This window comes from Triticum aestivum, chromosome 5A, assembly GCF_018294505.1.
Source record: "Triticum aestivum cultivar Chinese Spring chromosome 5A, IWGSC CS RefSeq v2.1, whole genome shotgun sequence".
Classification (NCBI taxonomy): Eukaryota; Viridiplantae; Streptophyta; class Magnoliopsida; order Poales; family Poaceae; genus Triticum; species Triticum aestivum.
Window position 1 is genome coordinate 142,299,192 of NC_057806.1, and position 23,762 is coordinate 142,322,953.

General features: G+C 44.9%; 1 protein-coding gene across 1 annotated transcript; it reads right to left on the reverse strand.

The window, feature by feature from the left end:
• Positions 1-11,751: 11,751 nt before the first annotated feature.
• LOC123102664 (dipeptidyl aminopeptidase 4) lies at positions 11,752-18,501 on the reverse strand. The gene is made up of 5 exons (XM_044524085.1): positions 17,743-18,501; positions 14,866-15,072; positions 14,195-14,224; positions 13,001-14,113; positions 11,752-12,527 (listed from the first exon to the last, which is right to left on the reverse strand). Exons 1-5 carry the CDS (start codon positions 18,235-18,237, stop codon positions 11,976-11,978), a joined length of 2,397 nt encoding a protein of 798 aa, XP_044380020.1. The 5' UTR covers positions 18,238-18,501; the 3' UTR covers positions 11,752-11,975.
• Between the last annotated feature and the right edge of the window lie 5,261 nt (positions 18,502-23,762).

Sequence of the window (23,762 nt, forward strand, 5' to 3'; positions counted from 1 at the left end):
GAGGGATGAACTAACCTCGGGTTTTGTCGATGGTGACTTCATGTAGATGTTGAAGATGTGGATGCTCAATGTTGATGTAGATCACTTGGAGCTATCCATTTGAGTGAATTGCACTTTAAATACCTACATGGGTTAGTCCCACAAGGAACAAACAAGGATATCCATAGACATAGAGTGATGCACACACACAAGATGATGTCCATGAAAACTTTTAGGTTACCTTGTCCCTTGTCTTACCAACAAGAGGGTTTGTGACTCCTTGAACTAGTGCAAGATGTGGAAGTTGATTGCACTTGTTCTTGACAAAATGATAAGAGTGAAGTATGTTGGCGGAGTCACCCTCAAGAACTCTCTAGTTCTTCTTCTTTTGGATCCACACCATCTTGATGGGAATCCTTGGAGTTGTAGTCGTACTTGATGAAGTGGAACTTGAAGTAGTCTTGGGAATCCACTTGACTAAGGTCTTAGGAGCTTCTTCAAATGCATCAATTTCCTCTTGAAGCTTGTCCTTGCCTTTTTGCTTTTAGTCTTGTGGTGGAAGATCATCTTGAGCTTGTGTCCCCTTGAAAGAAGTATCATACTTCTCTTGTTGAGGAACAAACTTTGTCTTGGGGTATTGATCTTCTTCCCACTCAACTCCATTGGCATTGAACTTTCATTCAAAACCAACACCTTTATTCTTCCGGTGCATTCCTTGCTTGCGCACAATTTCCTCGAATTGCTTACTCCCGGCAAGGCTTTTGTACACTCCTTTCTCTATAATTCCCTTTAATAAGCTATTTTCTTGCTCAAGTGTAACTTGGCTAAGAGAATCATTAGTGGAATCAAGAGTACTACTAGAAGCAACAATATTGGATTTAGCATGATCATTGTTACTGCTAGAGGAAGAATCCTTCTTGTTCTTGTTACTAGACTTGACTTGAGGCATGTAAGTGGATAAGAGTAAACGCTTGGCAATGTAAGAAGAACTTTTCTTGCGGAGATCATCATTGATTGCTTTTAAGAACTCATGCTCTTGCTCAAGATTGAGCTTTTCAAAGCATAATTTCTCATGAGCTCTAAAAAGTTCTCGATTTTATGATTTTCGAAGATAGTTTCATGAGCTAACTTAAGAGTGTTTAGTTCTTTAGTTAGAGCCTCAATCTTCTCCTTATCATTGTCATTCGTTTTATCTTGATTAGCATGATTAATTGACGTTTCATCATAGTATTCATCACTAGAGTTGTCAACAAGCAAATCATCACCTAACAAGTCATCTTCATCACTATTGAAATCAGCATACTCGGGGTGTGTTACCTTAGGACCTTTGGCCATGAAGCATCTTCCAATTCCTTCATTTGGTGAGTCAAATATGTCGTAGGAGTTGGTTGACACAAGTGCTAGACCGGCAACACCTTCATCTTGAGTATCTTCGGAGTCGGAGTGATAACTTCTCTCGGAGTGGCTGTCGGAGTCGGAGCCGGATACCCATTCACCAACATGAGCTTGATGTCTTCGTTTTGTGTAGCTCCTTGATGATTTTTCCTTCCTTTCCGAATCCTTGCTTCTCCGTGAGTATCTTCGTTCATAACGATCATCTCTACTCCTTCTCTCTCTTGGTGGTGATTCTTTGCTTCTTCTTTTTGGAGAATCTTCTCTTCTCTTGTAGGGAGCCGTACACTCATTGGAATAGTGTCCGGGTCTTCCACAACTGTAGCAGTTTCGCTCTCGACTAGAAGATCTTTTGTCATTGTAGGACCTTGACTTGAAGCTTCTATCTTTGCTTCTACTCTTGTAGAACTTGTTGAAGTTCTTCACCATTAAGCTCAATTCTTCATTGAAGTTTTGTTTCTCACTTGATGATGTAGGGGCTTCACATGAGGCTTTGTAGGCACCACTTGATTTGTTGTGAAGTTCCTCTTTATCCTTAAGTGACATCTCATGAGCAACAATTCTTCCAATCACCTCCGTTGGCTTGAGATCTTTGTAATTGGGCATCATTTGGATCAATGTGCACACGGTATCATATTTTCCATCCAAGGCTCTTAGAATCTTCTTGATGATGAATCTATCGGTCATCTCTTCACTTCCTAAGCCGGCAATCTCATTTGTGATGAGAGCAAGCCTAGAGTACATTTCAGCGACACCTTCACCATCCTTCATTTTGAACTTGTCAAGTTGACTTTGAAGCACATCCAACTTGGATTCCTTGACGGAGTCGGTACCTTCGTGCATATCAATCAAAGTGTCCCAAATTTCCTTTGCATTCTCAAGACGGCTGATTTTGTTGAATTCTTCGGGGCACAATCCGTTGAAGAGAATATCACAAGCTTGAGCATTGTATTGCAACATCTTCAACTCATCCGCGGTAGCTTCACGGTTTGGTTCTTTCCCATCAAAGAAGTCACCTTGCAAACCAACACACACAATAGCCCAAACGGCGGGGTTATGTCCAAGAATATGCATTTTCATTTTATGCTTCCAACTAGCAAAATTAGTACCATCAAAGTAAGGACCTCTACGGTGATAATTTCCCTCGCTAGACGCCATACTCTCCTAGGTTGTGAAACCAAGGCTATGACCACCAAAAGCTATGGAGATCAAAGCAAATGGAGACCAAAGCTCTGATACCACTTGTAGGATCGAAAGTATGTCTAGAGGGGGGTGATTAGACTACTTGACCAAATAAAAGCTTAACCTTTTCCCAATTTTAGTTCTTGGCAGATTTTAGCTATTGTAGGACAAGTCAAGCAATCATCACACAATTCAAGCAAGCATGCAAAGAGTATATTGGCAGCGGAAAGTAAAGCATGCAACTTGCAAGAATGTAAAGGGAAGGGTTTGGAGAATTCAAACGCAATTGGAGACACGGATGTTTTTCCCGTGGTTCGGATAGGTGGTGCTATCCTACATCCACGTTGATGGAGACTTCAACCCACGAAGGGTAACGGTCGCGCGAGTCCACGGAGGGCTCCACCCACGAAGGGTCCACGAAGTAGCAACCTTGTCTATCCCACCATGGCCATCACCCACGAAGGACTTGCCTCACTAGCGGTAGATCTTCACGAAGTAGGCGATCTCCTTGCCCTTACAAACTCCTTGGTTCAACTCCACAATCTTGTCGGAGGCTCCCAAGTGACACCTAGCCAATCTAGGAGACACCACTCTCCAAGAAGTAACAAATGGTGTGTTGATGATGAACTCCTTGCTCTTGTGCTTCAAATGATAGTCTCCCCAACACTCAACTCTCTCTCATAGGATTTGGATTTTGTGGAAAGAAGATTTGAGTGGAAAGCAACTTGGGGAAGGCTAGAGATCAAGATTCATATGGTAGGAATGGAATATCTTGGTCTCAACACATGAGTAGGTGGTTCTCTCTCAGAACATATGAGTTGGAATTGTGTATGTGTTCTGATGGCTCTCTCCACGAATGAAGAGGAGGTGGAGGGGTATATATAGCCTCCACACAAAATCCAACCGTTACACACAGTTTTCCAATCTCGGTGGGACCGAATCAACAAACTCGGTCGGACCGAAAAGGTAAACCTAGTGACCGTTAGAGATTTTCGGTGGGACTGACATGCAACTCGGTAGGACCGATATGGTTAGGGTTTGGGCATAACGTAATCTCGGTGAGACCGATTACACAAACTCGGTGAGACCGAGTTTGGTAATAAGCTAACCAGAGAGTTGGTCAGGCAAACTCGGTGGGACCGATTTGCTCTTTCGGTGAGACCGAAAAGTTACAAAAGGGAAACGGAGAGTTTACATTGCAATCTCGGTGGGACCGATTCACTCTTTCGGTGAGACCGAAAAGTTACGAAAGGGAAACAGAGAGTTTGCAATCCCATCTCGGTGAGACCGAGATCCCTATCGGTAGAACCGAATTGCTAGGGTTTGGCAGTGGCTTATGACAAGTGAAACTCGGTGGCGCCGGATAGAAAGAATCGGTAGGACCGAGTTTGGCTTAGGGTTTAGGTCATATGTGGATATGGGAAAGTAGTTGAGGGTTTTGGAGCATATCACTAAGCACATGAAGCAAGAGGCTCATTAAGCAACACCTCATCCCTCCTTGGTAGTATTGGCTTTTCCTAAAGACTCAATGTGATCTTGGATCACTAAAATATAAAATGAAGAGTCTTGAGATTTTGAGCTTGAGCCAATCCTTTGTCCTTAGCATTTTGAGGGTTCCACTTTCACATCCATGCCATGCCAATCATTGAGCTTTCCTAAAATAGTCATCTTGGAATAGCATTAGCTCAATGAGCTATATGTTGTTATGAATTACCAAAACCACCTAGGGATAGTTGCACTTTCAGCTGCTGATCTCCTCAGGCGTTTCTAGGAGCCCCTCTCTGCTAACAACATCGCTGACATTGCCAAGCTCACAGGCCTGGATTGCGAAGCTCTGAAGATTGCAGCGGGCATGGCTGGAGCGAGCGGCGAGGATGCATCAGTGCTGTGATCATGATAGTTCTCCATCGTAGTCTTCGTCGACGGCTGGTCTTAAACCAGTTTGAGTTAGGTTTTATTCCTATGTGTCATGCCCCGTGTAAGGTAGGAGTAGTTAGGCGATGCCGGAGTTTGGGGTCTATTGGTGGCTGGTGTAGTCCCCAGCAGGTTTGTAAGGCTTGTGTGCTCGTTTATTCCTTCAGTAGCTATGTTAGTCGACGAAGAGAAATCCTCTGTCCCCATGATTGATACGAACTTCAGAATCATGTCCTGGAACGTGCGGGGCCTAAACTCCCCTGCAAAGCGCTCGGCCGTCTGCGAAGTGACTCACGCCAACAAAATCACGATCCTAAATCTACAGGAAACAAAGATCGAATCCTGGTCTACACAACTAGTAGTAGAAGTAGGGGGGCCTTCACTTCAGGGCTGTGTAGTGCTGCCCGCGACAGGCACTAGAGGTGGTGCCGCAATTTTTTGGGATAAGCAGGTAGTTGACATAGTCTCTCACATGATCGCAAGTTTCTCCATCACGGTTAGGGTCCAGTTCATCGACAGCAGTGATTTCTTTTGGATGACAACCATCTACGGGCCGATAGAGGATGATCAGAAAGAAAACTTCCTTTCTGAACTCGCCAGCGCGGCCCCTCCCCCAGCTGAACCTTGGATGCTTAATGGCGACTTCAACATGATTTACCGGGCCAGCGACAAAAGCAATGGACTGATCAATAGAAGGATGATGGGCCGTTTTCGCCGGGCAATCGACTACGCAGGGGTCAGAGAAGTCAAGTGCAAGAACAGGCGATTCACTTGGAGTAATGAACGAGACGATCCTACTTTATGCAGCATTGACAAGGTCTTTTGCAACTTGGCATGGGAAGACTTGTTCCCCGACGTGTTGCTTACAGCGGCTTCCACGTCCTTCTCCGATCACTGCCCCCTGCTGTTAGCAAACGGTACGCCGCCAGTTAGGAAAGCAAGGTTCAGGTTTGAAAGCTTTTGGCCACAATTCCCGCACTTCCATGAGACAGTGCAGCACGCCTGGGATCGGCCAGTCAACCACGACTGCCCGTTCATACGCATCGGCAGGAAACTACAAAGGACAGGGGCTGACCTGAAAATCTGGAGCAAATCGCTCTTTGGAGGCGCCAAGATGCAGTTCCACATCGCAAACACAGTGATATTACAGTTGGACCTGGTGCAAGAGTCCAGACATCTGACGGAGCAGGAGTGTGTGCTTCGCAAACAACTTAAACTCAAGGTGATTGGGCTGGCCGCAATCGAGACAGCCAGAAAGCGACAAGCATCCAGGATCATGTGGCTCAGGGCTGGCGACGCAAACTCAAAGTTTTTCCACGCAAAAATCAGAGCAAGAAGGAGAAAGAACTACATTCATTCGATCAGGGTGGGCAACACTGTCATTACTGAACATCAGGAGAAGGCTTCGGCCGCACGCGACCACTTTACAGAGATTTTGGGAAGGAGCCGGCAGCGAAACTGCACCCTAAACTGGGACAAACTGCATTTGCCAGTAGTCGACATGACGGGGCTCGATCTACCTTTCACCGAGCATGAGGTATGGGCGGCAATTCAGGCCTCGCCGGCGGAAAAAGCGCCTGGACCAGATGGCTTCACCGGTCGTTTCTTCAGGGCTTGTTGGAACATCATCAAGCATGACATTATGGCAGTTTTCCAGAAATTTTATGATCTAGCAGGAGCAAACTTTGACGATCTAAACAGAGCGTTCATAGCACTGCTGCCGAAAAAGGATGGAGCAACGGAGATGCGCCACTTCAGGCCTATCAGCCTCATACACTCCGTGTCAAAGCTGATAGCTAAGGTCCTATCTATGCGGCTGGCCCCAAAACTCAAGGACCTCATCTCACCGGCGCAATCTGCTTTCCAAAAGGGCAAGTGCATCCACGATAGCTATCAGTATGTGCAGGGTTGTGTAAGAGCACTCCACAGGGAGAAGAAATCGGCCCTTCTTTTCAAACTGGACATTGCCAAGGCCTTCGATTCAGTTTCTTGGGAATACATACTGGAACTGCTTCAGAGAATGGGTTTTAGCCCACAATGGAGGGACTGGACCGCCATGCTGTTATCCTCTGCCTCCTCCTCCATCCTCATGAATGGCGAGCCTGGTGAGAAGTTCTGGCACCGACAAGGCCTGCGCCAGGGAGATCCTTTCTCCCCGCTTCTCTTCATCATCGCCATTGATCCACTTCACCGCCTGCTAACAGCGGCTACGGAAAGAGGGACGCTGGCCTAGTTGCCGGGTCGGGGGGCGAGCATGAGGATCTGCCTTTACACAGATGACGCAGTCATATTCGCCAATCCATCCAAGGCGGAGGTGGACACGCTTCTTGATCTGTTGACAAAATTCGGAGAAGCAACAGGGCTGCAGCTCAACCAAAGTAAATCTTCAGTGGCAGCCATTAGGTGCGAAGACATCGATTTGTCGGAAGTGCTACAGGGTTTCGGCGGCACTCTGACTGGTTTCCCCCTGACTTACCTCGGCTTGCCGATCTCGATGGCCAGGCTGAGACTGAGCCACTTCCAGTTCTTGATTGACAGAATTAAAGCGCGACTGGCGAGGTGGAAAGGAAAACTGCTCAACTTGGCAGGTAGGAGGGTGCTGGTACGTAGCGTCCTCTCCGCCCTGCCAACTTTTGCCATGACTATTCTAAAAGTGCAAAAGAAGATCATTCGAGAGATGGACAAGGCCCGAAGGCGTTTCCTATGGTGCCAGGATGACCAGCTCGCCGGGGGTAAGTGCAAGGTAGCCTGGTCGAAGGTCTGCTCCCCGGTGAGTGCAGGAGGGTTGGGGATCCTAGATCTAAACAAGTTCAGCACTGCCCTGCGCCTCAGATGGCAGTGGCTAACATGGGATCAACCAACAAGGCCGTGGGTGCAGCTAAAGCCCTCGGTGTCGGAGAAGGACCGAGAGATTTTCAGTTTGGCAACAAAAGTTCAGATTGGAAACGGCCGCAAAGCAGACTTCTGGAAAGACAATTGGATAGGCGACTCCCCGCTGGCAATCTCATACCCAACAGTCTACAATCACGCCCGCAGAAAAAGTAGAAGCGTTGAAGCATCCCTCCGGAATGATCAGTGGATCAAAGATTTGCAACATGGTGACACCATGGCCATTGCACCTGGTTTTCTGTCCATGTGGCGTATGTTACAGGCCGAAAACACAGTGCTGCGCCCACAAGAGGACGACCGCATACGATGGAGGCACACCAACAATGGATGCTACTCTGCAAATTCAGCATACAACATACAGTTTCAGGCCCCGGGTCAACCCATGTTCAACAACCTAATCTGGAAGGTCTGGGCTCCAAACAAGCACAAGATGTTCATGTGGCTACTTCTCCAGGACAGGCTTTGGTGCAACAATCGACTTCAGAGGAGGGGTTGGCCGAACAATTACTTCTGCCAACTGTGCCTTCGCAATCTGGAAACGTCCACACATTTATTTTGGGATTGCAGTTTTGCGCGGGAAATTTGGCTGCACACGGCAAGGCGTTCTGGATGCTCCTCCCTATCATCATTGACCAGGGGCCTCACCTCATCAGCTCAGGTATGCCAGCAGGCCATCAACCAGACTTTACCTCATAACAGAAGAGCAATCAGATCAATGATCATTATGGTTCTGTGGGAGATCTGGTACGAGAGGAATGAATGCACCTTCAGGGGGGCGACTCCAAGTTATCAGCGGATTTGTGCAAAGATCAGTAGTAACTTAGAACAATGGAGATTAGCGGGAGCAAATAAGCTAGAGGCCCCGTTCGGGGATATGTTGGGAGAAGATTGACTTCAGAGTTTCCTGCATAAGATGGCGGTCACTTGACCGGCTCTTATTATTTTCTATTCTTGATCGCTTCGATCAACCTTTGTACTCTCCTTCCTGCTAAATCAATGAAGCCAGCAATGCTGGGTCTTTCAAAAAAAAAACCTCTTGAGTTGCTGATCATTTTCTTTGACTTGACTCTACATGCAACCCTTCCGTAGCATTTACCTGCATTAACTTGAGCAATAATATTTGTACCATTTACTTTACTATTAGTAACAGAAGAATATAAAACCAATCAGTTACTAAGCAAGATTTGCAGGTGCAATGTATTGATTGATTGATGAGTCGATCACAGCTGCTAGAAGAAGGAAGAATCAGGCGCAGATCACAGATGATGGATCTTGGAGTGTGGGGTGAGAACAAAGGTGAGGTGAGTCGTCCGAGTTAAGAAAACTCAGACACATTTCCTTTCCTCATATGTTGAAGCTCCGAGCAGAATGGATCTATTGTTAGTAGCATCGTCACCTTCAAATCCCGTGTTTTTTGAGATCACACCTGTGTTTGTCTCCTCTTCCAAACTGAATCTGGTTTTAACAGTAGATCATTACTGTTTTAACTACTTGATGCTTAATGCTTGTATTTCATAAATTTTCCTGGGAGAATGGAGTTATATCTAGAGCTACAGTTTGTGATTTAAGGATCTAATAGGCATGTCATGGCAAGTAATTTAACTCAGCAATTGCCATGCTCCAGCATAAATCATGTTCTGTTGCAGCACCTAGCATTTAGATACCTTTGATTCATGGATGTACGATAGGCCTGAAGCTTGAGCAGTTCATATTCGACATATCCATTTATTCCCCATCCATGACACTTTTCGAGGTTCGACTTTCAACTACCTACCCTAAATATAGCATCTTCTGCCCCCTCTTCTTTTCCTGTTTTTTGTGAGCATTAAAACCTTGAGATATTCATCGGTGCATATCTAAAAATTCAGGTGCTATGTGAAGAGGAATTTGCACCAGTGAAGAACGTGAACGGCACAACCTACGATACCCTGAGGCTACTCCAACTGCACAACAGATGGGTAATTTGTCAGCATTTCCTGTACCAACTTGTAGAATTCAATTACAACTCAGGCATTTCATGATATAACTTTTATGATCATCTTTATGATGATCCCTTTCCCTCGTGAGCTTCGAGCTTTCTCCTCTCAGCTCGTATGCCGGAGAAAGCCTTGAGATGATTTTCCACGCACCGACATTCCACACGCCCACTGAGATTTCGCTCTAGGCGCATCAGGTCATGGCAGCAACAACAACAAATGGAAGAAGCAATGTTGCACAGGGATTGCAAGGCCGAAACCTTGGGACACATGGGATTTCGACTTAAATATTACAGGATATGCGTAGACGTGAGTTTGACTTCCAGATAATACATGCCAACCAATTTTAAAGTTGTGTCGTGCATGACAGTGGAAACATCTGTGAATTGCACAGGATCCTACAGAGCAGATGGGCATCATCAACGTGCATTATGTGGCACATAACCATGTTAAGATGCTCTTAGCCCAGGTATATAACATAAGGTATCTTTGTGTGAAGATTGGTGGCTTGGTTTCATTTTGACAATCTAGAAGCTTTTTGATTGGTGTTTCCCTCGGTAGGGTAGTGGAGAAAAAGGAGACTTACCCAAGGTTTATTTTTCTCTCTAGCAATAATTAATTTTGTACTACTTAGATAACTTGTTAAATGTTTTTTACTGCTTGATCACACATATCATATTTATGTGCTAAGAAAGGGAATTGTTAGCAGAAACAAATAATGTTGTGTGTTGGTGTCATGTAGGTAACTGCACGGCAACTGCTGTCATTAGAGGTTCAATTTGATTAAACTGACACATCAAGATCTCCATTAGGACTTACTTGCTAGAAAGGTCCTTTGTGTGGAGACTCTAAAAACATGAACGCCTGTATGTGTCCGGTTATTCTAAAGCTATTTAATATATTATTGGTGTCAAGAGGACAAGTCCAGGTTTCTCATGTCAAGTCTATAAGTTTCTAGCCAAAGAATAAACTGCCCTCAAGGGTCATACTGAAAAAAAAACAGCATCAGGAAGTTGATTCAATAATCCATGCTCTGTTTGTCCCCTTGTTTGTTAGTTATTCAGTTACGAGCCTGGGTGGGAGTATTGATTACTGTTTGTAGAGATTATAACTCTTAGAGTTGCATCGAAATTATTGAGATTTTTGAGGGATTTCAGTGACGCACTCGAAATAGCTCAACCCTGCCGGAATTCTGATAAATATATTTGGCAACGTATGTTACCGGCTGTTATTCCAACGAGTACGGACAAGTAAATTTATCTATTTTATCATCATAAATTTCAACATACAATTATTTATTTTATTATCAATTATCAATTAATTTATTAATTTGCAACAATGTGTTCGGTCATTTTGTTTTCGATTCTATGCTCTCATGGAATTAATGATAAATAATTGGTTTGTCCGTTTGAACAGGGAGAACTCTATGTTGCACATCGTTGCATCTTCCACATGAAATATTCATGTTAACTATGTGTGTATTATTTGTTCAGTATGGTTATTAGTTGAGAAAGAAATTTACATTATACTTGCTCAAGTACCGTGTGAATGAAGCTAAAGACAACGTTCATGACGTTGTACGGGAATATCTTAAGCGCATCAAATAGATCTTAGTTTGTAACATATATTCTCATTTGAATCATTGCTCTATATGTATAGATCATTGAAATACATTTTTTTAATGAAAATGCATTACACTGAAGTGGATTTCAATAGCTGTCCAATAGTTGTGTGCTATCTTTTTCTAGACATGCAGATTTTGACATGCATTATGTTTATAGATGTAATCAGGAAAATTTAAAAGGCCCGTGACAACGCACGGGCGTTCTACTAGTTGACCTTAAAGTTTAATATGTCAAATGGAGATCCAAGAACACCAACTCCCGAAAGGGAAGGGCAGTGGTCGAGGCCACTATGTTTGAGTGTTTGGCTTGGGCTCAATAATCAAAACTCTTTATTGAAGCACATTTGTGATCAAAGTGACTATAGTGAATGAATTTCCCCTTATGTCTTCTGCTCACTCCACCCTAAATGCGCCTCCGTGTGCACTCGTAGCTAGTCTTCAACCATGTAATCTAATTCATGCTTTTCTAAAATGATACGCAATTGCAAAAAGGAAGAAGCAAAAAGGAAGAAGAAAAGAGAACGATCTTCATCCTCTGCTTTCTACCCGCTCCCCTCTGTTCTTCCCCAAATCCCTGACCCCTGCCGCTAGGCTATCTCCCTCTTCTCCTCCGATCAGGGACATAACCGCATAGCCCAGGGAGGAGACGCCCCAGCGAAGCACGCTAGTGTAATTCTGTGCGCCCACACATGCAAGCGCATATTGTGTTCCCATGCAACATACAGTAGCAAAGAAGGCTACAGCTGAAAGAAGACACCACAAGGTAGCAAGACCAAATAACATTCTCACCTGGTGTTGAAGTTCCAACATCACATGAAAAAAATTGGATTATTCACTCTGCAACCAGAGCAGCTGACCATTACGGTCGTTATCGCAGACAAGAATCATGCATGTCCCTGCACTTGCGGATAAATACAGATGACGGGAAATGAAATGAAGTCCACGATATCATACCAACTATCCACGTTAAAGTTACACAGGGCAACGGCAGATTTCTACAGATGAATTTTCTCCCACTCTCATAGGCTTCTCTCCACAAAATCCCAGATCCTCTCCTCCATATAGATCCGGTCGTCTAGCTGGCGTGGCATGTGCCTCTCGTCAGGGAAGAGGAGGATCTCGTACGACTTGCGTTCCGCCATCAAACTGTTGATGAGCCTAGCCGTGTGCCTAAAATGCACGTTCTCGTCAATCATCCCGTGGATGAGGAGCAGCTTCCCCCTGAGATTCTTCACATGGTGCATGATTGACCCGTACTCGTAAGCATCACTATGCTCTGAGGGCAGACCCAGGTACTTCTCTGTGTAAAAGGTATCGTACCCGTCCCATGCAGTCACTGGGGCACCAGACACAGCGCAGCAGAATGTGTCGGAAAACCTTGATAGGCACATCGCCGAGAGAAAACCACCGTAACTCCAGCCATACAGACCAATATGTCCAGGCTTCGCAAGGCCTTGCTTTATTAACCACTCAGTACCAGCTAGTTGATCCTCAGCATCGACACGACCAATGTTGTACTTAAGCTGTCCCTCAAAATGCAAACCTCGCCGTGCAGATCCCCGGTTGTCCATCTGCCAGAATATATATTGTCATGAGACCAGTGATAGATATAGGTCATGCCTGGGATGCAAGCTATATGCATCTATCCAATTATGTAATGATATTATGTAATTATTATTCCATGGTTTGCAATTGTTAGGAGCACAACAAACACAGCAGGTGCATAATAACAGGATTCCGGATTTAAGCCATCACCCCGTTTGAAGATCAACCACTAGCATCAATAATTTTACTTTTATATACAAATGTGCTAGAAAAGGTTGGCATTCTAAAAACAAATCTAGCAGATTCCCTAAAAACTGCCTTCACTTTGTTTGCTTGTACTTGATCACTTCTTTTATGGGTTGTCATGGGTTTATGTTGGGTTTCATATCTAGCCTACGCAAATTGCTTGGGACAAAAGGCTCTGTTGTTGCTGTTGTAAAGAAATGCTACCTAATAAAACCTTGTTGAACGAAATAATACTAATAATAATGATGTTTACCTTCCAGACTAATATTCCCTTACTTCGCAGATACTGAGCCCTCATGTCAACAGTGCTAATCCATGAATCACTAACGAGCTGGACACTGGGACCACCATAAACATTAACAAGTGTTTTGTAGGGAGGCGGTCCATATTTCTTCTCATCGGGAAGATAGAGAGTTCCATAAAATGAAGTCCCATCCTTTCCTGTAAACTGGACCATCTCTGGAGACAGCTGCTGAAACTTTTTAAGTGGCTGAACTGTTAGTGGCTGCTCATACAGAGGCATTATTACACTTCCATCAAGCAAAGAACACAACAGGATCACAGGTGGTGATTTTACTGAGTCATACACATCAATAAACCTTAGCAACTGATGGTCAAGAATTACTGAATGCCGTCCAGTTCCACGAGTCAACCTCTTAGGGGCTTGTAATGGAAGGCTCCAATCAGGAAAGAGGTTGGTGCAGTACAGATTTGTCTCCAATGGTCCATCCAGTGTTCCAGTAAAATATATAAGTCCAGAACTCTCATTGACACCAGCAATTTGGTCGACCAACCAGTCACCTTGCGTGATAGGGCCTAAGCACTCACCATTCTTGTCATGAAGATACAAGTGTCTAAATCCTGTCTTCTCACTGGCCCAAATAAACCCACCTGGATGTTTACTACTCACTCCATTGTCTAGAGGAGTGAAACAATCATGTAATGTTATCCATATATCATGCTCTTCTTCAAGTAAGACTTCCCTTTTACCGGTGGCAATATCAAACTTAAGTAGCTTAAGTTTTGTGTGAGCTCTATTGAGAACTTGAACAGCAAGAGCATTATGATGCATCCAGTTAACCCTAGCTAGATATTCTTCATCACCATGTGCTCCATTTGGTTCTCCGCAAAGGAGATCCATCCAAGTTACCTCTCCTCCACCGGAAGAAACAACTCCAAGTCGCACTTTAACATTAGCTGCTCCAGCAAATGGATAAGCATGATCTTCTTGAGCATCTAGACCAACAGAACTTTTACCCTGATGCATAATTCTGTATAGTGGAATGGCAGATGAATCTACTTCAGTAAATGCAAGGTGTTTACTATCAGGAGACCACCAGAATCCCATCTTCCTTTCCATCTCTTCCTAAATTGAGTAATGCAAAGTATTAGATAGCAGTCACCAAAACAAATTTCATACTAATGCTAATGGATTACCCTCTAGTACCTGAGCAATATACTCAGCAAGTCCATGGACCTGAAAAGAGAGAACAAATAAAAATGTTAGATTTGGAGTTTTTCAACACTTACCCAGTATATACAGTTGTAATAATACCGTTAGCAAAAGAACATGCATGATGTACAGTTACATTCATCAATGATTGATGATGATGAATTATTGGTGGAAGGGGGTGAACACTCTTTAGCAGGTTAAGAACATGAATTAAGTTTGCTAGTTACCAGTTAAGTCCAAACATAAGCGAGCTGTTTGGCCCCGGATTTAGCCTATTTTTGTGGTAGGCCAAAAGTTCAACTGGATTAAGAATGTGTTACTAACAAGAGACTGACATGGAACATCTGACCACAATACTAGCATATACAATACCAAATCAGTACCATTAAATTCATCATTGAATATATTTTCACATCATATAGATATGTTATTGTAAATGTTCATTTTGTTTTCTATAAACTTAGTCAAACTTTACAAAGTTTGAGTTCAGTCAAAGCTAATATGTAGAGTAAATAAAACGGAGGGAGTAACATTCTGCGATCTCTGGACAAAACTGGACATGGTAACACACGGCAACAGCAAACATGCTCCTATTAAAATACTATTTGCAACAGAAAACATGCTCCTATTAAAATACTATTTGCAACAGAAAAGCAAGGAACTACCTTTCCACTTTCTCTTGCACCGTAGGTCAATTGCTTAGTTTCACCATCATCAAAACCAAAGTTATATGTCTTGCACTGCAGTTCATCATCCCTGACATATGCAATCATGGTCCCATCTGGAGATAGATGTGGGTCAATAATTGGTGATGTGGAAGAACTTTGTAGCTTGAGTACTGGTTCAGAGCCAGACAGGTCCTGAAAGTAAACCTATTGAAAAAGGAAAAGCTAGTTATACATCTCTTGTGAAATCTAGTATCTTCAAAGTTGTAGAAGTATTTTCAGAAACATCAAACCCCCTATACCAATACAAGTATATACATGATATATGCATGTTAGCACTAAAGTAACCATAAATGAAAAAGAAACAGCATAGTTGCCAAGTTTCATTCTTTAGACCAAAAATAAAATTACTATTAGAATCATAAGACAGCAGCTACCTAGTAAAACAAAATTAGAATTGGATAAAACGGCTAGCAAGGAAAAAAACTGAAAATATTCAAGAACCAGAGAGTACCCATGTAAAAAGACAGAATCGTTAAACAATGGTTACACAATAATTAGGAGCTGTATTTCACAATAATACTGCAGAGCAGACAAATGTTGTCTATGAGTGGGACCACATACTCCTAAGAGTATAGAATCATTTTCCTATATATATTCCTACACGTCCGGGAGGAGACACACACACACACACACACACACTCACTCTACATGTCAGAGTACTTACATCTGCATCTCATATACTACAATGTGGTATGACTACCATATCATTTTGAGTATGGTCGGATACAATTTTCTAAGATATTCCAAAGTGAACTCGGAGAAAAAATTGCAAGTGAGCCCTATAGTGTTTAGTATATTTTAAACTCTGTGCATTGTATTACTATTTCCAGTCCTGAGGTCAATAGTTCTTTCACGCGAGGGGTCGATGGTTTGATTTGCCCTGAAATATTACATTTTCCTTTGGGGGGAGGCGGTCACAGTTGCAGTTTTTCTGCTGAATCGAGCAACGGCCGGAAGGCTAACCAGAATGATGCCATTTGAGGGGTGGCACAGGAGAAAGCCCGCTGTCCATCATCGTCGCACCTTTCAATCTCTGGTGTACATCAAGCCAGCTCAGATGAACGTAACCTGCGATGCCATCTTTGATGAAGAGGCAAGCTGGATTGGGAGGCTACCAACTCAGGTCATCTCTGCAGCGACTTCATCATCAAAGACCAAGCAAGTTGCTCTTGCCGCACCAAGTATAGCTGCAGGGGGGAACACCTTCCCCTGTTCCTGCACCATCCCCTGCTCCACAGCCATCTCCAGCATTGCTGCCGGCGACACCAAGCCCAACGTTGTAGCCCACGCAACCTGAGTTAATGTCATCGCCGCCCAATGACAACGAGCAGGTAGACGTGTCTCATGACGACACACCGCTGAGCTACCGAGGTATTGATAACGTGCTCAGCAACGCCCCTGTTCCTGAACAGGTGGTACGGAAGCTCCTCGGCGACACGTGGCTTCAAGAATTAGAGCATCCCTACTTATTTTGTCAGCACCAAAGACTAGCTCGCAGACAACCTACCAAAGGCATTAGGGGCAAGCTCGCTTCCATAAGCTCAGTGTAAGGATTCGAATTGTCAAGGAAACATACAGGGATTTTTTTGGTGCGTGTGTACTGATTGGGGGTGGGGGGAGCTAGTCAATCTGACTTTTGCCTGATACTGCCAGCTGCTACAGCAGCATGGTCGGTTTAGCAACCAACTTGCGTATGTACTATATACATAGCCCTTCTGGGCAACAATACAAGCTACAGCTTCAGAAAATAACACTCCTGTGTTCAGCTCCTCCTAGTCTGATTCTAACACAGATTACCAAATAAATAGTATATAGACTACTGAAATATTCTTATATGCTACATACAATAGCTACATACTATCCGGTATGAAAGATACTACCTACAATGTACAAAACACATGTTGAACATGTGGTGTTATCATGTTAGTGTGATGAATCATCGGTGTTATAATGAAGGGATTTTTCCATCCTAAATATTGATCTAAAAAGGACATATGAATTCTGATAGATGCAACTGCAGGATTAACAACATCCAATCCATTTTTTGTGCAGTTGGTTAAAAACATATCTGTCAAGCCTGGACTGGCATCAGAAGACATGGCATGAGACGACAGGGTGATTAGCGCCAAGTAGCATATCAGGAAAGACTGCACGCTGGACTGGCTAATTTTAGACTTGCAAGTGAGATAGAGTGAGGGAATGGCTATACAGCCAAGGCACTGATGTGATGTGACAGATTATCACTGGAGAAAATAAAAGTGAATTCTCTCCAATTATTCTGCTTCCTCTCCAAATTCTTCTTCCACACCTCACATCACTTTTTCTTGTTCTGTGTTCTATTCCAATCCCATCATAGGCAGGTTTTTAACAATATTGAACAAGGCAATACAACATTTTCCCTCATATGCAACCAAGATGTCAGCAAGAACTACTCTATGTACTCCCTCCGTCCCAAAATTCTTGTCTTATATTTGTCTAGATACGGATGTATCTAACACTAAAACATAATACATCCGTATTTAGACAAATCTAAGACAAGAATTTTGGGACGGAGGGAGTACGATAACTTGGCACAATTTCTATATGGTAGTGAGTTTTTAACAATTTTCTATCTGTCGGTTGTGATTCCCATCTCCTAACATGCATCATATATTCATCATATCGACCCCTAGCGAGAAAGAACTATTGACCTCGGGACTGGAAGTAGTAATACAATGCACAAAGTAATAAAGCTAATAAATTCAATCAGATTCAATGAGGCAACACGTTCATGCACTGAACAAATAGCGGAAGGTTGGAAGAGAAATTACGAACCCCTGAAGGGAGAGGCACGACAATGCCCGCACGAGAAGAGGGGCCGCCAGAGCGACGGGCACGCCACTCGTACCGAGTGACCCCAAGGCCACGCTCCCGGGAACGCTCGCGGCGTAGCCGCTCCTCGGCGGATAGATTGCTCTCCTCGAGCCCGCCGCCGTCAGGGGGAGCGAAGAGCAGCTCCTGGCGGCCCTTGGCGGGGTCGAAGGTGAACACCTTGCGGTGGAGCGTGCCGTCGGGGCTGTACAAGAAGGCCACTCGCCGGTCGTCGGGGCTAAAGCTGAGCGCCACCGGCGCCCCGTAGCCAGGCAGGGGGTGCTGCACGATATCCTCCACCCGCATGCTGAGACACCCACCAGATTCCTCAATGCCTCCGCAGTCACCGCTGCTGCCGGCGACGATGGAGCCGGCTAGGGGCATCTCCGTCTCGCGGCGCGGCTTCTTGCGGTTCTGCTGATCCGACCTCTCCGCCCCCGCCACGTCAAGCGATCGCATCGACCGCGAATCAACCGCCGGTAGCTCGGGACCGGCCTCCAGAGATCACGGTTTGTTTCTTGGGGTTCTTTCCAGGCCGTAATACCGTGATCTTGCGGACGGAGGACAAGAGAGGTGGGATCTCTCCGCCGGGAAGCCAAGAAACGCCGAGCCTTCCCCGCCAGAGAGGTCGGAGAAGGGTCGCCCGGCGAGGAGGCCGCCGCTTCGGGAAGGGGGAGGAGGGGAAGTGATTTTGCGTTGGAGTTTGGTCGTTGGTTGTTCCAAGGAGCCTATCCTTATATTTGTAAAGAAAAAAAATGTTCGCCTATTCGCATTTTGGTTGGATTATAGTATAATTTTGTTAAACGGGTATCATTGTTGACTTGGTTCTCTGTAATCGTACTATCCTCGACATGGATAAGGGCCTCTTTAATTCAAAGGATTCTTGTAGTAGACTTTTTTCCTGTGTTAATCGATTTATTGGTTGTTTTAAATTTTATAGGAATCTTTCCTAAGAATTTCCTTGTACAACATACGTTTCACAGAAATGTTAGAATCTTAGGGCTCTTTGGATTGAAAGGAATTTCATAGGATTAGAATCCTTACGAATTTTTCATGCATAGACTATTTGATTCGTATAATTGAAATCCATAGAAAAATTCCAAATGATTGCTTTGCACTCTATTTTGAAGAAAAAAATTCATCCACTCAAAAATAATTGTGCAATTTCTTTGTTTTTTTACATCAAACACTCTCTAGTCCAAATCCATATGTTTTGCTAATTCAAGTGAACATGACACTTCAATCATGTTTTTTTCTATGGAAAATGATATCACACAAATGTTCGTTGGGAACGTCAGTCCAACGAACGCCCCACAGATCGTTGGATATAGAGCACCGACCTTAGAGATGGTTGAGTCGCCCCACTGTATCGATGGTTCAAGACCGAGATTTGCTCCTCTCACGATAAAGATACTCTTTGGGCTTGCTCGTGTTATGGTATCATTATCGTTTGGCCATACACTTGTGGTGGTGATCACCGGATACCGGAAAAAGGACACGAGTAAAGAGAATGAAACTAGTAATGAGGATCACTGGTATAGTGATCAAGGAGTTGATCACGAGGATACCAATTATCTCAGCTCGTGTTTTGTAAACGTATCGCGCAACAAAGCGAATAGTATTCATAAATAAAGGTTCGCTCGAGAACTTCATGAATATACGGGAGTTAATAAGGGTGTCCAGATCTCATTGTTAACTATTGTCCGGAAGGTGTTCTAGGACATGTTTGATTATTTTAGAACATGTAGGCTCACACGCTTAACGGGTGTAGGATCATAAGTAGGTCTAGAGGGTGATGATTAGACTACTTGACCAAATAAAACCTAGCATTTTCCCAGTTTTAATTATAGGCAAGTTTTAGCAATAATCACAAGCCCAGCAACACCCTACACAACAAGTCTCGATAGTAGGCAGTGGAAAGTAAAGACATTGCATATGAATGCAAAGTAGGGGACCGGAGATATCAAACGCAATGAAGACAGGGTGATTTTTGGCGTGGTTCCGATAGGTGGTGTGCTATCGTACATCCACGTTGATGGAGACTTCAACCCACGGAGGGTAACGGTTCCACAAAGAAGCAACCTTGTCTATTCCACCATGGTTTACGTCCACAAAGGGATAGCCTCACTCGGGGTAGATCTTCACGAATTAGGCGATCTCCTTGCCCTTACAAACTCCGTGGTTCAACTCCACAAGTTTTGGAGGCTCCCAAGTGACACCTAACCAATCTAGGAGACACCACTCTCCGAAAGGTAACGGATGTTGTTGTTAATGATGAACTCCTTTCTATTATGCTTCAAAAGATAGTCTCATCAACACTCAATCACTCTCTCAAAGATTTGGCATGATGGTGGGAAAAGGTCTAGAGTGGAAAGCAACTTGAGGGGTATAGAAATCAAGGATCAAATGGTTGGAGTGGAATGCCTTGATCTCAACACAAGTGTAGGTGGTTCTCTCTCAGAAAATGGATATGGGAAGTGTAGTTTTGTCCTAGTTGCTCTCTCTGAGAGTAGGTGGTGTGGGTAGGGTGTTTATAGCCATCACAAAAGATCTACCGTTACAAACTTTATGCACAACTTGATGGCACCGAAAGTAAATCTCGGTGAGACCGACTAGTGCAAAAGATTCAAACGTTAGACGTTTCGAGGAGACCGCATGAATCCACTCGGTGGCTCTGATATGTGATGACCTAAGCACTTGCATAGTTTCATTAATTCCGATCGATTTCACTCGCACTACAAAAAAAGACACATATATGACATTTTGGGCCGAACGAATTTTTTTTCTGTCATACTTATGACACTTCTATGACGATAATTGTGACAAAACCCGGTATCATCATAAATGTGGTGGGGTCCTACTTCTATGACAAAAAATCATGACAGGAAATGGGCTTTTCGTCTTGGGCGAGCTGGAGACGCAGCTGCATGACATTCTTTGGGCTGTCCATGATGGGAAAAACCATGGTAGAAGCGACGGCGAGGAAAATTTCGGGGAGTTCCCGGTTACGGTGGGTGGTCGGGGGCCGAGCGATGCACGTTTCTCTCCTACACGTACGCGCGTGTGTGCGAGGCGTTGGACTCTAACTGAACCCGAGCGATCGCACTGCAGGCTACGCGTTATTGAACTCGAGTGATCGATCGATCCCTTGATGTTAACTGAACCCGAGTGATTCCTTCGCTACTGCTGCTAACTGAAGCCGATCGAACACTGCTGCCTCCTTCCCTTGATGAACAGTGAGTGTTGTTGAGGGGGTTTGGATGAATAGTTCTTGGTGGGGGGTTGGATGAACAGGACCCCGTGGTAGTAGAGGCCGTTGTCGCTGGATGAACAGTACCCCGATCGATCGAGCCGGTGGATGAACAGGACCCCATGAAGGGCTAGATGAACAGGATCCCATGGAGGGCCGGATGAACAGTAGCCGGTGGAGGGCTAGTTGAACAGTAGCTAGTGGAGGGCTAGATGAACAGTAGCCCGTGGAGGCGTGGTTGAACAGGACCCCGTGGAGGTGGCGGAGCGCGCGGTGGAGGCTGGATGAACAGGAGCCCGTGGATGAACAGTCGCAGGTGGAGGCTGGAGGAGGTCGACGGTGGATGAACAGTAGCCCGTGGAGGCAGGAGGAGGTTGACGGTGGAGATGAGCAGTATCCCGTGGAGTCCCGTTTTGCGGTACGCCACACCCCTCCCGATGAATAGGACCCCTGTTTCGACCGTAGCGCTCCAACACAAGTCCGTTTCCTCCATTTTGCGGTACCCCACACCCCTCCCGATCAACAGGACCATGTTTACTCCGTTTTGCGGTACGTCAGACCCCTCCCGATGAACAAGATCCCATTTCGACCGTGGCCGATCGAACACAAGGTTGTTTCCTCCGTTTTGCGGTACGCCAGGCCTCATTTTCATCGCCTGTTTCGTCCAATCCGGTTGGCTCCTGATGAACACGACGTATTCCGACCCAGTCGGTTGCCTCCCGATGAACAAGACATTGTTTCTCCGTTACGACCCAGCCGGGTCGCTACCCGATGAACAGGACGTCGTTGCTGCCGTTCGTTGCCTCTCCATGTACACAAGCCCTGGCCGTCTGTATATATATGCGCGAGTAGGCGTTCGAGACCCTACCCATATGTACGTACGTGGCCGTATTTTCTTTCTTGCACCTTGGCTGTTGTACGTATGTGTATATGCTACGTGCGCGCCTCTACTATGACACGTGCCCTTTATTAGACGGCCACGGTTCATCGCTGCAGCCTACAGACAGACCGATCGACCAGTATGTACGTACACGTTCGCCACCAGAATGACAACGCTACGTACGCTTCGACCAGGTGGGTCCCGACTGTCAGGCACTATTTTGTGTGCGAAGATGTAGGTGGTGGGTCCTAGCAGTCAGGGGGGCAAATCATTTTTTTGCTTGTAATATGGACGCATTTCCTTGCGTGCGAAGATGTAGCTGGTGGGTCCCAGCAGTCTGGGAGGAAACATTTTTTTCGTGAAATACGGTGGCCCGTCCGGTGGGTCCTTGCTGTCAGGTGGAGAAATCATTATTTTGCGCGTAATAAGGAGGCATTTACTTGCTGCGGCCGTGGACCCAGCTGTCAGCCTCTCCACGTACAATACTCTTCTAATGGAAGTCGTTCATTGACCACATTGACCATGCCGCGCCGAGAGCACTGATACGTCTCCAACGTATCTATAATTTATGAAGTATTCATGCTATTATATTATTAACCTTGGATGTTTTATATGCATTTATATGTTATTTTATATGATTTTTGGGACTAACCTATTAACCTAATGCCCAGTGCCAGTTTCTGTTTTTTTCCTTGTTTTTGAGTTTTACAAAAAAGGAATATCAAACGGAGTCCAATTGACGTGCCAATTTTTGACGATTTCTATGGACCAAAAGAAGACCCTGGAGTAAAAGAGTTGGGCCAGCAGAGTCCCGGGGCATCCATGAGGGTGCCTCCCCCCAAGCGCGTGGGCCTGCCTCGTGGACGCCTCGGGCACCTCCTTGACGTGAGACCAACGCCAAAATTTCCTATTAATATAGAAACCTCGGAAAATTAACCTAGATCGGGAGTTCTGTCGCCAGAAGCCTCCATAGCCACCGAAAACCAATTTAGGCCCTCTTTGGCACCCTGCCGGAGGGGGCCATCATCACCGAAGGGCATGGAGGAGGATCCCGGAGGGGCCATCATGACCATGAAGGCCAAAAACCAGAGGGAGAACCTCTCCCCATCTAGGGGGGGGGGGAGGCCATGGAGGAGGAAGCACAAGGGGGAAAACCTCTCCTCCTCTCTCTCGGTGGCACCGGACCCGGAGTGCCATCGGGAGGGGAATCATCACCACGGTGATCGTCTTCATCATCATCACCATCATCATCTCTTTTATGCGGTCCACTCTCCCGCACCCCACTGTAATCCCTACTTGAACATGGTGCTTTATGCCACATATTATGATCCAATGATGTGTTGCCATCCTATGATGTTTTGAGTAGATATCCTTTTCTTTGGGTTGATTGATGATCTAGATTGGTATGAGTTGTATGTTTTACTTTGGTGCTGTCTTATGGTGCTCTCCGTGTCGCGCAAGCATGAGGGATCCCCGATGTAGGGTGTTGCAATACTTTTATGATTCGCTTATAGTGGGTTGCGTGAGTGACTGAAACACAAATCCGAGTAAGGGGGTTGTTGCATATGGGATAAAGAGGACTTGATGCCTTAATGCTATGGTTGGGTTTTACCTTAATGATCTTTAGTAGTTGCGGATGCTTGCTAGAATTCCAATCATAAGTGCATATGACCCAAGTAGAGAAAGTATGTTAGCTTATGCCTCTCCCTCATATGAAACTGCAATAGTGATTACAGGTCTTGTTAACGATTGCCTAGGACAATTCCGCACACCGATCCACCATTATTCCACACTCGCTATTTATAATATTTACTAATATATTCTAACTTCATGATAACAGCACCTACTTTTATA

Excerpts from the sequence above, each read along its gene's own strand:
- LOC123102664 (XM_044524085.1), bottom strand. The coding sequence starts at position 18,237 with ATGCGATCGCTTGACGTGGCGGGGGCGGAGAGGTCGGATCAGCAGAAC. Across the intron at positions 15,073-17,742 it reads TCGTGCCTCTCCCTTCAGGG|GTTTACTTTCAGGACCTGTC; the intron begins GTTCGTAATTTC and ends CTTTTTCAATAG. Across the intron at positions 14,114-14,194 it reads TTGCTGAGTATATTGCTCAG|GAAGAGATGGAAAGGAAGAT; the intron begins GTACTAGAGGGT and ends TACTCAATTTAG.